Here is a 16367-nt window from a genome sequence, read left to right as displayed (position 1 = left end):
GCTTGAACTCACGGACCGCGAGATCATGACCTGAGCAGAAGTCGGTGGCTTAACCCACTGAGCCACCCAGGCGCCCCCTATTTAGTCTATTTAGTACTATTTATTTATTTATTTATTTACTATTAAATAGTAATAATAAATAGTACTATATAGTACTATATAGTAATAATAAATAGTACTATTTACTATTTATTATAGTACCCCTATTTAGTACAGACACATATACGTTTTTACTACTGGGTGAAACGAACTGTTTTTGTCAATCCGGTGATCTTGGTCTGTGCAGCATAGAGATGTCACTGTGCTCACAAAGCCATCTGACCAGCTCCTGTCTGTGAAACCATGTACACAGAATTTGGCCTCAAGTCTCCCTAGTTTGCAATATTGGTTGTTCTCTTGGAGAGAGAGAGATGAGAGCTCAAGCTGCAGGCGTCGTTGAGAAGTCTGGTTTTCCTGCCAGGGCTGAGGTTCATACCCAGGATACTTATTTGTTAATATATTTCTTATATCAAATACTCAGTTTCAACAAAGAAGGTCTTTGTGGAAACATACAGAAAACTTTCCCATAGTGCCTTCTATGTTCTTTCACATCCATCGTATAAGGTGGGTGTTTTGGGTTTTCTTTATTAAAAATTGAGAGTTATTTATAAGGAGAGAGCTGATGGTAAGTTCCCAGTTCCAGAAGGCAGTCTGTTATGATTTTGGTGAATACCCAATTTTGGATAAAACACATTTAACTGTTGTTTGGAGAATCGTTGGTAAATATCATTCTTAGCATCTCTGCAGAGACTTAGTTCGAATAAAAGATCAAGATGTAGGAAAGAAAAAGACATGAATGGCTTTCCCTAGAGCTGACTTACTGTGTCTGCATTTCAGTCCAATGTTTGCCTGTGTTTCACGCACACACACAGCTTGAAGGAGGAAGCGCACACTCTGTGTTTTGCAGTGTTTGGGTGTGAATCAAAGGGAAACATGTGGCTCCATTCTGTTTCCTGTGGCATTCAGTTAAGTGAAGGGAAAAACCTAATTTGTACTGATACTCTCACCATGGGGGGTGATCTGGTAATTGACTGGCTTTGGGAGGCTGGAAGCTCTAGGTCAATATGCAGACATGACAGTATAAGCAGGCTTGGAGAGTATACTGGAAACTGTAGTCTCACTCCCAGGGAGGGTGAGTTTTTATTTGATTTTGGCTTTTGTCCCCCCCCCCCCCTTTAGTACTGTTTGGATGCCTCTAGCAATTTTCTGCCTGTGAAATAGAGATGGATATGCTGAAGGAATCCAGTACAATTACAAAACAAAACAACAGGGATGGCCACAGTCATTTCAAAGAGAAAGGAACAGAAATAGAGGGTAAAGATGTTCCATTTTGTTTCATTTGGCTGCTGAAAACAGACTAGAGTAGTCACTAACGGGGATCACAGCAGAACCGGCTAATGACAGGGCCCTTTGCTCTTTTTCGATTATAAGAGTAAAAGAGGTTCATATGCAGCTTTGGGAAACAGAAGAGTACAAAGATGTAAACAAAAGTTTGGTGGGGATTCACCAGTCTGTTCATATGTCAATTAACTAAATATATTGACACTGCATTTTCAAAAAATTCTGCAGCACCCACGTTCTGACTGCCTATACCCATTAGAATGTAAGCTCCATGAAAACAGGAGTTTATATCTTCTTTACTCTCATATCCCCAGATCCTAGAACTTACCGGACATCTAGTAGCAGCTGGTTGAATAAACACATGAATGAATTGTTTTTCACTAAAGTAGGCTGCTAATCTTTGCCTGCTTGGCTAATTTTAACTTGGCAATTATATTCCTCCCTCCTGCCTCTTTTCTAAGACCAGGTTTGTCATATTGTACTTCTATATACCCCTGTATCTATTCTCAGCTAAACCTCAGGGAGACTTTCGCCTTATTCTTAAAGGTGGCTGTCCCTTGTGGGTAGTCAAAGACCCTCAACCGTTGCACATTCAGCGTTCGGGGCAACATGTCGCACCAAACTCATTTTCCTCTTTCACACTTTAGTACTGTGTTTAAGCTTTGCTGTTTAGACATGCAGTAAGACCAGCTGCGGCATTGCTGATCTAAGTAGCAAACATGAAAGCCTCTGAACCTTAGGAATTAGGCATCACGACAGGGGCAAGATGAATGGAATCTGCTCCCGCTCCAAAAAAAAAAAAAAAAAAAGTGATTTCCAGTGTAAAGGTCTCCCTTTCAAGTTTTTACTCGATTCTGCCACTCAACGTTAGAAGCTAACAGACCAGTGGAGGACAGCCTGGTGCTGCTGTGAAGATACTCATAGCTAGTTTTAAATTATAAATATAGAAATTAAATACTGACTACAGGGACACTAAAAGTGTTTCCATATAGTTTGAGATCATTTAGGGTTTTCAAGCAAGGATATTTGAAAACTTCTGATATGGCATTTATCACACTAAAATACGACAATGCATTTATCTAGGAATTTCTGCTCAGATCTACTACAGTTGAAAGGATTTGTGTTAAAATTTGGGGGAAAAAGCTACTGCAAGCCTCTTCTTGTACCACATTGTATTTAAAACCTTAGATTCATTTCCAAGCCCATTTTGCACAGAGATGTTTAAGAAAGTGGTTTGGGAGTCATTGGGTGCCTTAAAGCTGTTGAGACAAAAACAAAATACTGAGAAACAATAAAATGTAACGTAAAATGGAGAGTTTCTTTGAATCCAAAAAGAAAGTGACCTAATTCCAATTATGTATTCTGCTTTAGCCAAAATGCTGTGCTCTGTCCCTTTATTTTGGTTTGCCATTCTTAACTGTGTGGATTAAAAAAAAAAAAAAATCACAGGTCCTGTTAAATTCGCCACATCTTACTTCAATATTGAATAGGTATCCATCAAAAGCAGTATGTATGACATTAGAATCAAGCACACCACTAATTTCATTTTTTTCCTTCCCTTAACACGAGGAACAAATGGTTACTTAATCCCCTGAGCCTTAGCTTCTTAATCTCTAAAATAGAGGTTATCTCCCCAGTAAGACAGTGGTGTGAGAACTGAATGAGCTGACGTATACAAAGTGGCTAGCACAGTGACTGGACAATGAGTAAAACAGCAAATACTGGAGTGATTCCAAAAATACGCATGCCCCCAGGCAAGAATGTGAGTTTGTAGTGATGAGAAGTCAACCGGTAGAGTTTCTTTCCAAAAGGGTTTAGGAACCTGAGTACTGCAGTTTGCATTTAAGAAAGGGCTGGATAATTTTAGGACCATTAGTAACATTTGTAGCTATCCAAGCCAAGATAATGATAAGAGTAACTGAGATTCTCTGCCTCACCGCACAAGGGATCAATGGGATCAGAAAGTTTGCTTTTTGGGGAACTGTAGCATGACCCTAAATCCAGACAGCCTCCCCTAAAGTGATGCTCCAAGGCGTGAAGTACAAGGTCCGAAGATGTGTACCAGATAAAAACATCATTTGAAGACCACAGCAGTTCATGAGATCCCACTGTTGGGCCATTCACATTTTGGCTCTGATCTGCTATTTGCTTCATTGCTAACTCCACTGTTGAAAACTACAACCACCTTAATATCTCTTAGGTCCTCATTTCCGGGTCTCCAACCACAGTCTCTTAGGCACCAACAGCTTTGCAGGATGGTAGGCAGACACATATTATTATGAAAACGATCTTATTTCCTTTGTAGACCTTTCAGTGGTAACAGGGCACATTCATAAGCATTCTCTCATTTGGCAGAACAGTATCTATATCTCCACCATTTCCATATGACAAATGCTGGCCGGTGGCAGATATAGGTTTAGACCGAAGTCTTCTGATTCTGTGTAAGCAATGCCAACAACAACTACTAAAAGAAGAAGTGCAGAATGACTAATGAGGAGACTGGAATGACACAAATTACATGTCATAATAAATGCCAATAAAGACAAGGAAGACATCCCTATAAACTGACTGCAAACAAAAGAGGTTTGACTAAAAGTTATGGAAAAAATACCTCTACACCTATTTGTGTTTGAAAAACCTCTGTTAATCCTCTGTAACACTTCACTATTCAGGTTTTGTGTGACCCTCTAGCCTTTTCTTTTTAGCCTCCTTTTTTTTGTCCTCCTCCATTTTGTAAAATTATGTACATATTTCCCAAGTTAATACCCATTTATGTCCCTGTAGATCTTAGCAATCCTCGGTTTCCATTGCCATTTCAGGCTGAAAATTTTCAAGTCCCTACCTCTGCCTATTCTCTTATCAGAATTCATCACATATTTCCAATTGGAAATCTCTAGAGTGACTCTTGGATGCCTATGTGTTGCATCACTAACGTCAAACTCTGGCCACCTTAACCTAAAGTATGTGCCCTGTTTTACTGTTTCTGTTAATGAAATTTGTCCTTTCCATTCTAGACATTCCTTACCTCTGTCCCTTTCCATCCAACCAGGTGGCAACACCTGTGGATTCTATCTCTGGAAGGAATGTCCTTCCGTTTCATCTCCATACCTTCCTATGATCACATCATAGAATAAGTCCTTGACCACTTAAACAATAACCTCCTACCTACTTTCCTTGAACCCACCAAAAACCGTTTTTTCAACAAAGCCAAAATAATCTTTCTGAAAATTAAGCTTTAGGCATTTCATCTACTGCTCAAAGACTTTCAATGTGCTCTCATTGCTTTAAGAAGCAACCTGTCAGTATGGCATTCAAGTCCTCCTCACTACAGACCTAAAGTACCTAGAAAGAAAAAAAAAACCCTAAAATTATAATTGTCATTAATTTGGCATCTACTGTGAACCAGTTACTCATTAAGCATTTTCATATATGTTATAAGTTTTCACACAGACTTGCAAGATGGCATCACTGTTAACTCCATTTTAGAGAGCAGACAAATAATTCCTCCAAAGCCAGAGCTGGCTGGAGGCAGAGCCAGATCTTGAATTACACACCACTGGCCTCTAAGACATGTGCTCTTTCTGCTATCCCATACCGTCTGCCTTTTCCATCAAGACGTTTATTCTGGTCAAACTGAACACATCATAAATTTGGGAACAAAGTCTGTGTTTCCTTCCTTTGAGGTAATACTCAATGCTGGTATCTTCATCTAGCATGTTCCTTTTTTAGATTCCATTAGTCAAAATCTGACCCACCTTGTCTGTGTTCATTTCTTAATCTCTACAAACTGTAAGAGTCTTGCCTTCCTTGGAATGTACCTGATGCCATCTAAAAACCATCACATGTATCATTTTTACTTCCCTCCTTGATATTAAATTTCTTTACATCTCCAACAATCCCACATAAATTGCTGTTCCACAAATACGTGTTGAATTAAAATTATCATCACTATACTTTCTACTCTGAAACTTTCATTAGGAGTGGCATAGTAATTAAGAATCAGAACTGGATTTGAATGACTGCTCAGTGCTATCTTGGGAAATTTCTTTAGCTTCATTAAGCATCAGTTGCTTCATTCTTAAAGTGAAGATATTAATAGTGACTACCTCACTGAGTTGTTGTGAGTTCATAATAAGAACATGTAAACAGAATTCTCACGCAGTGTCTGGTACCTGGTATTTTGTCAATCGATATTAGTGGTGTAAGTGATAATAAATGGTAGTAACATAAGATGATTTACGGATGGTCCTAAGTCTGTGTCAGAAACAATCATCTATGTCATTAAATTACCTGTCATTTTGTAGAAAACGGAGTAGAAAAATAAACCAAATTAAAAGAGGTTAACTAAGGGGTCAAGAATAGAAAAAGAGACTTAATTGCCAATCATCTCCTGTCATTCTGAGTATGAAATGACTTCAGGATGAAGGTTAGCTTGATCGATCTACAGGGCTTATCTAAATGTCTTTAAGTGATTCTAGGCTCCGAAGGTGTCATCTCACGCTGGGAAACGACAGGTCTGGCTGTCAGAACTATCTTTGAGGATAATACAGTTATACAGTTCCCTCTGCCATCTATCAGGGGCACACTAACAAGTTGAAACAGTAGCAGTGACAGCGTCAGGATCTAAGCACATGATGCTATGGAGTGGGTGGCTAATGAATTCCCCCATTAATACGCTGAGCTTCCATGCCTCCTGGATGCAGCCAGGGAGCTAAAACGTATCATCTATAGCTTCAGGGAGTCCACGAGTTATTTCTTGCCCTGTTGCAGTGAACAATACCCCAGGAGTAATGACTAGTAACAGTGTAAGTGGTGGGGCAATGAGATAACTCATCCAGCCCACAGTGTTAAGGTAGGCCTGCCATTAAGTCATATGAGCCCCAGCGCTCACTTTACAGTACCCACCATTTGCCTTGCTTGCTGCACTTCAAATCCACATGTCTAAAAAGACTCTGCTATTCAGAACCTGCTCGGCTATTTGATACCTGCAGTAATCTAGGATATATGCCACAAGGGCTGGCTTTAAATCAGTAGCATCCTGACTTCTCCTTAGAATTTCATATTATTTAAGTTGCAATCTCAGAAACCTGATTAAAGTCTGTTTGTTATTTACGGAAATACATATATACATATATATACATATATATATATATATACATATATACATATATACATATATACATATATATATATACATATATACATATATACATATATATATATATATATATATTGTTTTCCCTGACTTAAGAAAAACTTAACTGCTGAAAAAGTATCAACGATATTAAAGGCTATCCATAACTGAAAGCTCCTTATATACCAAGAGCTTTGGAGGAGTGTTATATACATCACCCCATAAGGTGTAGGAAATCTAATTTCTCATATTTTAATTACTGGGGTGTTTCAAGTCTATTAGTTCTATGTGACCCCATGTTGATTACAGTATCCCTAAAACGTAGCACTATGCCTGGCACATTAAAAAAAAACCAATTTAAATATACTAGTTGAAGTTTATGAGCTAATCTCTCTGAATCCTAATTTTTCTAACTTCCATTATACAAGTATTGAAGATTCTGAAACACGACTGTTACCAGTTAGCAAAAGAGTCACTGATGAAAGTGATAAATGGGAAAGACGGGGCCATTTGGTCTCTGCTTACTCATAATTGTTTACCAGTCATAACATATTTTCTACACATTTGTCAACTTGATTTTTATGACTGCATTATTATACATCTTATCTGTACACTAAATTTATCATGCACTTTTCTCACTATTTTGAGAAATCAAAGTCTATGAAACGCTTTTACTTGTACCTGTGCTTTTACGTTCCTACTTTACTTGGCGGCAGCTGCTACTCATCCCCACTCAATCTGGCTGTACCCACATTAGGACGCTGGTTCCAGCAGTGACTCTCTCTGGCCTCTGTGAATTCCCAACTGTCAGGCCAGGCTGTCTGTTTATGTGGTCATCTGGAGCCCATGGCGGGTCTCAAACCTCTTTCATGCTATCTCTGCCTAGAAAGGTTTTGCTCTCCTGATGCTCCTTCTCCCTTTGGCTCATACAACTGAAGAAGGACCTTCAGGGCAAGGTGAATTACAGGTTTACTGGTGAGGGGAGAGCCCTTTGGAACATTATACTGAAGGGCAGCAGAAGCATAATGCATCACCTTGTGTCACTGTATAGAGACATAACAGCTTACCAGGACATGCCAAAGAAGCCCCAGGTCATATCCTATTAATCTAACCAGGTCTCTCTCAGAGGGAACCGGGTTCTTTACCCTGTCTTAACAGGACACTCCAAAAGTCTCAATCAGGAATCTGATTAATTAAAAAAAAATCACGTTTGATCAGATAAAATAGGAATTTGTTTGCAGAAACAGTCTTGGCAGACTTTTAAAAATACTTAAAATGACACTCTACTTTTAATTTTAAAACATTCTTCCTTGGGGCTCCTGGGTAACTCGGTCAGTTGAGTGTCTGACTCTTGGTTTCAGCTCAGATCATGATCTCATGATTAGTGAGTTCGAGCCCCATGTCAGGCTCTGTGCTGGCAGCATGAAGCCTGCTCGGGATTCTCTTTCTCCCTCTCTCTCTGCCCCTGCCCCACTGATGCCGTCTCTGTCTCTCTCAGAATAAATAAATAAACTTAAAAAAAATTCTTCCTTTCACTATTTTTTTTTTCCTCTGTTGAAGTTATTACCTTCTGGATATTTCATGAAGAAAATCATCATCCTACATTTGTGCAGTTTTTGGCCGGTAACAAACAACTTCTAAATACTGGATTCCACTTGAATCTCGGAAAAACCCGGTAGTATGGTATGTTCTTGTGCCCATTTAAAGGAAGAGGAAGGTGGAGCCCAGGGCAATGATGAGTTGTTCAAAGCCAAAGAGCTCCTTGGATGCTGACAGAAATGAGACTCAAATCCGTGTCTTTTGATTTCAGATTAAGTACATTTTTCCACTATGGCATGCTGCCCTTCAAAACTAAGTGTGCAGTCAAAGTAAACAGATTTAGATAGAAATACCTCGGAAATAAGAGAGATTGGAGAAAACACGCCCCGGCTCCCATGCAGGGCGCTGCATCTGGTCCAGCTTGCGTAAGTGCTCACTTCATCAAATCCCTACTTCCACTGCCTTCTCCCACCTTCTTCTCCAACTCAGCCGGGATGGAACGGCTAAGCTGGAAGCTGCAGAGAGGATCCCCAGCAGGCCCTCTCCACAGAAGTGGCTAATGATCTGGAAAAGCTCCTAAGCCCGGAAAACCCAAAGAGGCTTTTTTCACTAAGAACAAATAGCAATGAAAGGGAATACAGAGCCAACCTGCAGTGCATAGCACTCTGTGGGAAACAAAATTGCATCTGTTGGACACCTTTGTTGTTTTCTTGTTCTTTCCCTCTCTACTTGCCTTACCAGTCTCAAAAATGCCAACGCTCCTCTGTGCTCCTCTGTGGATCCCCCCAAACACAATTCCTAAGTCAAATCCAGTTCTGCTACTAGCCAAATCCAGACACGAGTCTAAGGTAACAGCCACCTAGCCTCTCTGAAGACTAACTCAGCAGATGTTGATGGTTCACTGTAAATATCTCACACAGAGACAGCCAAATGAAGCATCCAGGCCAGCAATTTATAGATGCAATAGATGTGAGGAACAGGCCGTTTATCATAATTCAGCTTGGCTCCCATTTATTCTCCAGGAGTCTTTCCAAATGCTATAAATTATAGAAAAACAATACTATACATATCGAACTTAATATTCTATTTCCCCAAACATGACACTGAGAGAATACTATGAGCCTTTCATTTGTGGAGTGAGGAAAGCAGTTTTTGTAAGGGGAACACTTTGCCATCATGCAAAGGGGGTAAGTCAGGACAGCACCCCTTTGTCTTTTCCTACCCCCATTTTATCTAGGTATCTACATTATAAGTCAGGAGAGAAACAGTTGGAGAAGGTTATAGATTCTTGTCAAACAAAACAGATGTCCTGACACATAAATTTTCACTCTTACTGAAAGGTTCATAATTAAAAAATGAATCCAAAGGATTTACTGTAAATTACATGCAGGGAGAAAGAAGTTAATAGCATATCTTTTTTACGCCCTGTATTAACTACATAAAGAGAAGCTAATTGTTGCCCGGTTTTGCCCGACCTTCTATTTTGTAGGTGGTGAAAGGAATTTGTCAAGAATTTCATAAGAGACTAACAAGCACTTCATGGTAATCCTTTCCCTGGTCCTATTCAATTTTATAGGCAGATGTCACCTCCAAGTGACAGCAGCTTCTCTCCAAGTATCAAGCGGATTAATTCCTCAACAATAGACTTCAATGCAGGAAACATATCCAAAGCAATATTTCTTTACAAACCCCTCTGCCCTAAGACACCCTCCCTCCACAAAATTTCATTTCATGCATACACACTTCAGCAAAGATCTTTTTGCCTTTGTCAAACACACTTCATCTGTGATTCCATTAATATTATGATTAATAATTGATTCAGAAAATAGTGCATCCTAGGAGTGTGAACCAAAAATGAAGAAATGGAAGCTAGTTTGAAGCAAACCATCTCTAAATTATTTTGATCTCTTGGACTTCTCTGATTTTTTTTTTTTTTAATGATCTAATTCTTGTCTTATTCAACACTTATCATCAAGGCCTATTTAACCATCATGAGCATCCGGGGTGAGTGCGAGGACTTCAGGTTTAACAGAAACCAGCAAAAGAAAGAAGAGCCTCTGCTCCTTCGGCCAGAAGAACAGATAATCTGAGCAAACTGTGAAATAGGAAAAATTGCACCTATAGCACCTCCCCACCTCTGTCTTGGTGTCCCTTTCTTTACATCAGTTCTTTACCCTAGGGCACCACTGCTTTCATTCTGCCGGGATTTCTCTCGCCATCTGCTCCAATGTCGTATGTCCCCAAATTAGTCATGTTACTTTCTCCTCCTTTCTCCCTAGCCCTCGAAAAAAACTCAAATTCTCTTAGAGCGGCTGACCATGGCCCAGTGTGAGAAGGATCATAATAAGACTAATGACTTAAACGAATCAGGAAATGATTCAAGAGCCTCCCGTGGAAAAGGAGTTTAAGAAGATTCCAATTTTCCTAAAGATTTTTTAATGTGTGAGCCTTTCAGGACAACAAGGGAAGAGAAATGGGAAAGTTTGGGAACAGGATAGCACGTAGCCTAGAGCAAATGTAATACAGGCAGCATGCATCTGTCCACAAGTCTCATTTCAATGCAGGCGATAGATGTGCCTAGTGGAAGCTGAAACTCCTACCTGCTGGATTTACCTGCTGCTCCTCTTACCTTCCACTGGAAAGCCTGAAGTGAGGAAGTGAGAGGCCCTCAGAGCTGGCAGACAACATGAAATGTGCTTGCCCATTCCTGCTCTGGGGACTCCACACTGCCCACAGTGGAAGAATGAGGCTTTACACACATGTAACCCCCTGCTAGGAACATATCTCTAGGCAGATGGGTCCACTTCTCCAGGCCCAGTGCCTCCTTACTCCCCCTGCCCCTGGGATATGCCCTGCTTCCCTCTCTTCTTTGTGTCTGCCATCACTTTTTCTTTTTTTCTTTTTTTTTTTTTCCTCTGGTGGGTTTCTCTTCTCCCAGGCAAACTGCAAGTGGGAATGGAATCTTTGGCCTCCTCCCCAACTCTTCCCACTTTCCTTAATGGTCCTTAAATTATTTTCTTTAGTACAAGGAAACAACCTATATCCATTAAATAAATCCACATTTTACAGACTGTAAAAGTCCAATAAAAGTATCTCAGTAAGTATTTATGGAATTGTATTCCTGATGCATCTATGTAAATGTCCAAAACAAGAAGCAGGGTTTGTAATCAAGTCTTTTGATCTTCCATTTGTATTCCTTTATTGCTGAGTGTGGTGAGGAACCGTCCCTTTGCTGTCCCCACTCTGACCTCAGGTTTTGTAAGAGGTTCTGGACATCTCTATGAAGAAGTTTGCAGCCTAGAGCAGGGGTCACCAAAGTACAGCCTGCAGCCTGCCTTTAAAATGAATTTTTATTGGAATACACACAGTTTTTATCTCTGGTAAACACCAGAGAATTAAAAACAGTTTCCAATTATCAGACCAATTAAGTGATGTCATTTTCAAGAGGGCTATGACCATGTCAGGTCCATTCCAGAACGATGTGGCTTTTCTACTTTGTATGGTCTGTCTTTCTTTTCTCTAAGAAGGTCAGATGATGTCAATCTGATGAAGGGAAATCTTTTGGGATTTTCCAGAATGTTTAAGCAATGATAGCATCACTGGAAAAGGTCCACAGTACCCAAGAGGGCTTATGCATTTTAAAGTAAAATTTCTTGTATTTTTGCTGTTAAAAATGTTAAAACAGAATGCTATGGTTCCTCCTAGAAATTCCTAGGATCCTCATACCCTTTTGTAAAAACAAAACTTTTAAGTAAACTCTCTCAGAATATAACAAACATTTCTCTTAAACGTAGAGATGCTCTACAAAACACAAATGGGGAGAAATGGATAAACTGGTAGCACATTATCTGACTCAAAAAGATGCTCGTGGCTGTGCCAAATCATATTTTTCTTAGTAAGTCACACTGAACAAAAAAAGAAGATAAATCACCATGAAAATGCAAGTGAGCTGGTAATAATAGCCTAGTTATAGCTGCCATGAAATAATCATTAAGTTATACGCAGCATAAATCTCACAGAATTTTGTAAATTATGGTGGTTTTTAGAGGCCAAATAGAGATAAACCGTACAAACTATGGCTGCTTTTCTCTGTGCTCCTTGGCATGGCTTTTTAAAATGCTTAAGCTTATGCTCACAGTACCATATGGTTCTCAAAGCATCTGAGAAGGCATAAAGGTTCACAACTCTTTTAAGACCCCTCTTCCACATTTTGAAGGTGATCATTCCTCACCAGTCCTTCCCTGTACTCCTACGCGGAGTCTTGTCTGGCTCTGGCTCACACTCAGGCCAGACGAGTTTCCAGCTCAAGCCTTAGACTTCAAGCTGCTCCTGTTTCCAAGGCATGTCGGAAGGGCAGGTGTTGGAGATGGGCAGTGCTTGCAGGGCTGAACTGGCTGCTGGTGCTTCCAGCCAGCCACCTCCACTCCAGAGACGGGCAATAAAATCCCACTCTGTGCCTTCCTCAGTAGACCGGCACATTAGCAAAACGCAGATTCAAAGATTCCCAGTAAATGTTCCTTTTCCTCCTTTTTGGAGGTTGGTGGTAATCCCCAGTTGATCTTTCCTCTTAACTGCTTTTTCCCCCCTGCTATTTAAACTGAATTCTTATTGCTCCAAATTAAATCCATTCTTTCTGGCCTTGTCATTGCTAACTAATGAGAACAATTCCTCTCTTTGCTCCTGGTAGCTGCACTTTGGGTACTTATGGATGAGAATCATATCCTTCTTTAGCCTACTTTCTTAACTGCAGACTGCACAGGTGATAAAATGGGTTAATTGTTGCTATAAAAATATTTTCTATCCTCATAACGAAGTAATTTTTTCCTCCAAATCATTTTAATTTCTTAGAATTGCACTGTGTTCTTAACGATGTGCAGCGACTGAGGCTGCGGTCCTATTGGGCCTATATATACAAGCAAAATGTTGGATATACAGTATGCATGAATATAACAATTCTTGGTTATTGCGCTGTTTCATTTTGCCCCTTCCACTCTGCCCTCAGTTTTATCACTCTTTGCTCTTTGTATCTCCCCAAGGAAGTTTTCAGCCCAGGGCAGCGGTCACCAAAGTATATAGCCTGTAGCCCGCTATTACAAAATAAATTTTTATTGGAATGTGGTCACCTGCATTTAAAAAAAAAAAGCATGTTATTTATGACTGCTTTCACATTACTGTGGCACTTCCAAGGAGCTCTGACAGAGACCCTATCACCTGCAAAGCCCCAAATACTTGCTATCTAGCCTTTTACAGAAAAATTTTGCTGACCCCCCAGCAAACATTGGAGCAGGCTTTGCTAGTTGCACCGGGTTAAGGCAAAGTACCAGGTAAATCTCTTACGTACTCCGAAGCAGTCTGCTAAATGTTTCATGACAGACCAAACCACACAGCTGGCAAGCGAGTCTAGACTGAAAGAGTTTTTCATTTTTTATCCCTGAAGTACCCTACGAGCATCAAGGTTCACGTCTAAAGGGAAGAATGAGGCTTGACACGTGGACTAATGCTTGGATATGGCTCCAACACATGTAGGCAATTTTTATAAATGTGTCTCTCTTCCAAGTCTATCTAGGATGTTCTGCTGCATTCTGGTGCACCAACTCACACCACCAGGAAGACAAGGAAATCCAGGCCAAGGCCCAGTACTCACTATGTGAAGCTGGAGGAAGTCACCGAGACCCGGAGCGCTGTCGATGCGCACCAAGATGCCATCCTTCACAGTGGTGCTGAAGCCCACGGCAAGGCGGTCAGAGCGGGTGCTGGGCCTATCATTGGCCGGCCAGGTGTAGAGGATGAGGCCTCCGCTTTTCCCAAAGATGTACGTAGCGCCAGCTGCGAAAGCAAGGAGAGAGGGAGCCATCAGTGCACTGTACTGTGCATTGCCAGCTCTAGGCACACTGTTGAGACCCTGCACAGACAGCTGCGGAGAGGAAATGGGCCCCCGCATGTCCCTGTTTGGCTACGGAGAGGGATGGAATCCAAAGTCTGGGAAGGCGGCTGTCACCCTAAATTAAAGATGTAGGCAAAATGAATTAATAACAAAGCAGATGTTAGCGAGAGGCATCCCTAACATCTTCAGTTCCTGCTGTATCAAGGCAGAAGGCAAATAACATGCTGTGTCTGAGAGCTTTGGTATGTTGGGAAGAACAACCTTCCCATTCTCCTCAACAGCAGAATTAATTTTCCATCTCGGCTAGGGCAAGCATGGGAGAGGAAACTAGTTCCCCTTCTTTCAGCTACTGGAACATGCTGGTCAGTGGAGCGAGGGGCGGTCCCAGAAATGTTTCACAAGACTGAAGGGAGTGTGCAAGCCTAAAGCCGCTATCCCTTTCACACCTGGATCGTCTACCACCCTCACAGAAAAGAGCTGTAGTCTGAGGAAACCAAGTTCTGTGACTAAAAGCATTTGCCTATTTCACTATTATGTGGTTATAAAAAACGTGATAAAAATTAATTCCAAGGGCGGTTTACAAATTAACTTAATTTTTCCCCTAGTGTTGGTGTTTATCTGGTATTATATAACAGCTTCCGTCTCTTTTGCAAACTAAATTTCAAAAAAGAAATACAGAAGACATGGAAAAAAAAATCTCAGGGTGATGAATTTGGAACATAAGTGGTATTGTCACTTACAAACGGTGGTTTTATCAGTGTTCTTAGTACTTACTGTGCTGTCACTCTTATTATTTACAAAGTCAGGGATTAGAAAGAATATATTAATTTAAAAGTACACAGAGGGGTACTGGGGTGGCTCAGTTGGTTGAGTGTCTGACTCTTTATTTCAGCTCAGGTCATGATCCCAGGGCCCCACATCATGCATCAGGCTCTGCGTTGAGCGTGGTGCCTGCTTAACATTCTCTGTTTCTCTCCCTCTGCCCCTGCCCCACTTGTGCACACACTCTCTCAAAGCAAACAAACAAAAAACGCAACGAAAACAAAATACAAAACTAAAAAAAAAAAAAAACCAACATAGAAAAGACAGGAAGAAAAATAAAATATTTGCATCTTATAAATTTTTAAAGTCTATTTCTAAAAACAAGTTTTTAAATACAAATTTGGGGAAAAGCATGTAGATTTGGTAGCCAGAACAGACTACATCATTGTAGCTTCTATGGCTATATGTACTTTACCCATAGTGAGTACTTCCATATGTTACTCATCTCAAAGTTCAAAGAACATTTGGCAGCAGATTTTCTTGTGTGTTCCCACTGAACATGGTTCAATCTCCAAAACTATTTAAAAAATGTTTTTAACGTTTATTCATTTTTGAAAGACAGAGAGAGACAGAGTGTGAGTGGCGGAGGGGTAGAGAAAGGGAGACACAGAATCCAAGCCAGGATCCAGGATCTGAGCTGTCAGCAAAGAGCCTGACATGGGACTCAAACTCATGGACTGTGAGATCATGACCTAAGCCAAAGTTGGTCGCTCAACTGACTCAGCTACCCAGGTGCCCCTGAAACTATTTTTTTTTTAATATTTTTTTTCAACGTTTATTTATTTTTGGGACAGAGAGAGACAGAGCATGAACGGGGGAGGGGCAGAGAGAGAGGGAGACACAGAATCGGAAACAGGCTCCAGGCTCTGAGCCATCAGCCCAGAGCCTGATGCGGGGCTCGAACTCACGGACCATGAGATCGTGACCTGGCTGAAGTCGGACGCTTAACCGACTGCGCCACCCAGGCGCCCCAACCCCTGAAACTATTTTAAAGCAGCATTAGAAAAGCACACAGATTTATTCAGCTTTACTAAAAGTCTCAAGCACTGGTCCACATTTAGTTTACAGGGAATACTGGATTGAATTATGTTCTCTGAAGAAAAAAAAATGAGTTATGCAGCTTATTTATAAATAATAAAGTCAACTGCTATGAGGCTAGAATTAAGAGTATATGTCACATCTCATGCTTATTTTAAGCACTAAGCCATATTATATTCTGAGGCATATAGAATCTAATTTGTCATTTTTGAAAGGTCACTATTCTAGTGACCAGCATGCTCAGTTTGTGTATTACATGTAGCATGACATTATCTTCCTTTTATGAATTTCCCAATCCTTAGGGGATGGTGTCTGAAAAGACTTCCACAGTCAATCTGGAGAATTTGGGATTGTGGTATGTAAAGTTTACAATTAATTCTGTATGCAAAACTGTTTGCTCTTCACTATCCACAGGTACCCTCAACGCTTCTTAAAATTAGAAATGTGGATATAATAATTTACCCTTGATATCTATCCATCTGTGAAGAATTCAAATAATTCCCTTTTCTGTAGATGCTTACAAATGTCATCGCCACTCTCTCTATTCTTTATTTGGAAAAGTGAAGGTTA

At 40.4% G+C, this 16367-nt stretch overlaps 1 protein-coding gene across 12 annotated transcripts in view; it reads right to left on the bottom strand.

The window, feature by feature from the left end:
• The window catches only part of NRXN3 (neurexin 3), a 1671444-nt gene that overhangs the window by 342640 nt on the left and 1312437 nt on the right, over positions 1 to 16367 (bottom strand). For all 12 annotated transcript variants that reach the window (XM_045060712.1, XM_045060711.1, XM_045060707.1 and 9 more), the window contains one exon: positions 13698 to 13879. In XM_045060712.1, coding sequence (XP_044916647.1) covers positions 13698 to 13879 — 182 coding nt within the window. The remainder of the gene's footprint in view (positions 1 to 13697; positions 13880 to 16367) is intronic.

Source organism: Felis catus, chromosome B3, assembly GCF_018350175.1.
Source record: "Felis catus isolate Fca126 chromosome B3, F.catus_Fca126_mat1.0, whole genome shotgun sequence".
Taxonomy (NCBI): domain Eukaryota; kingdom Metazoa; phylum Chordata; class Mammalia; order Carnivora; family Felidae; genus Felis; species Felis catus.
Note: the sequence above shows the minus strand (reverse complement) of the source record. Positions and strands in the feature narration are given on the sequence as shown.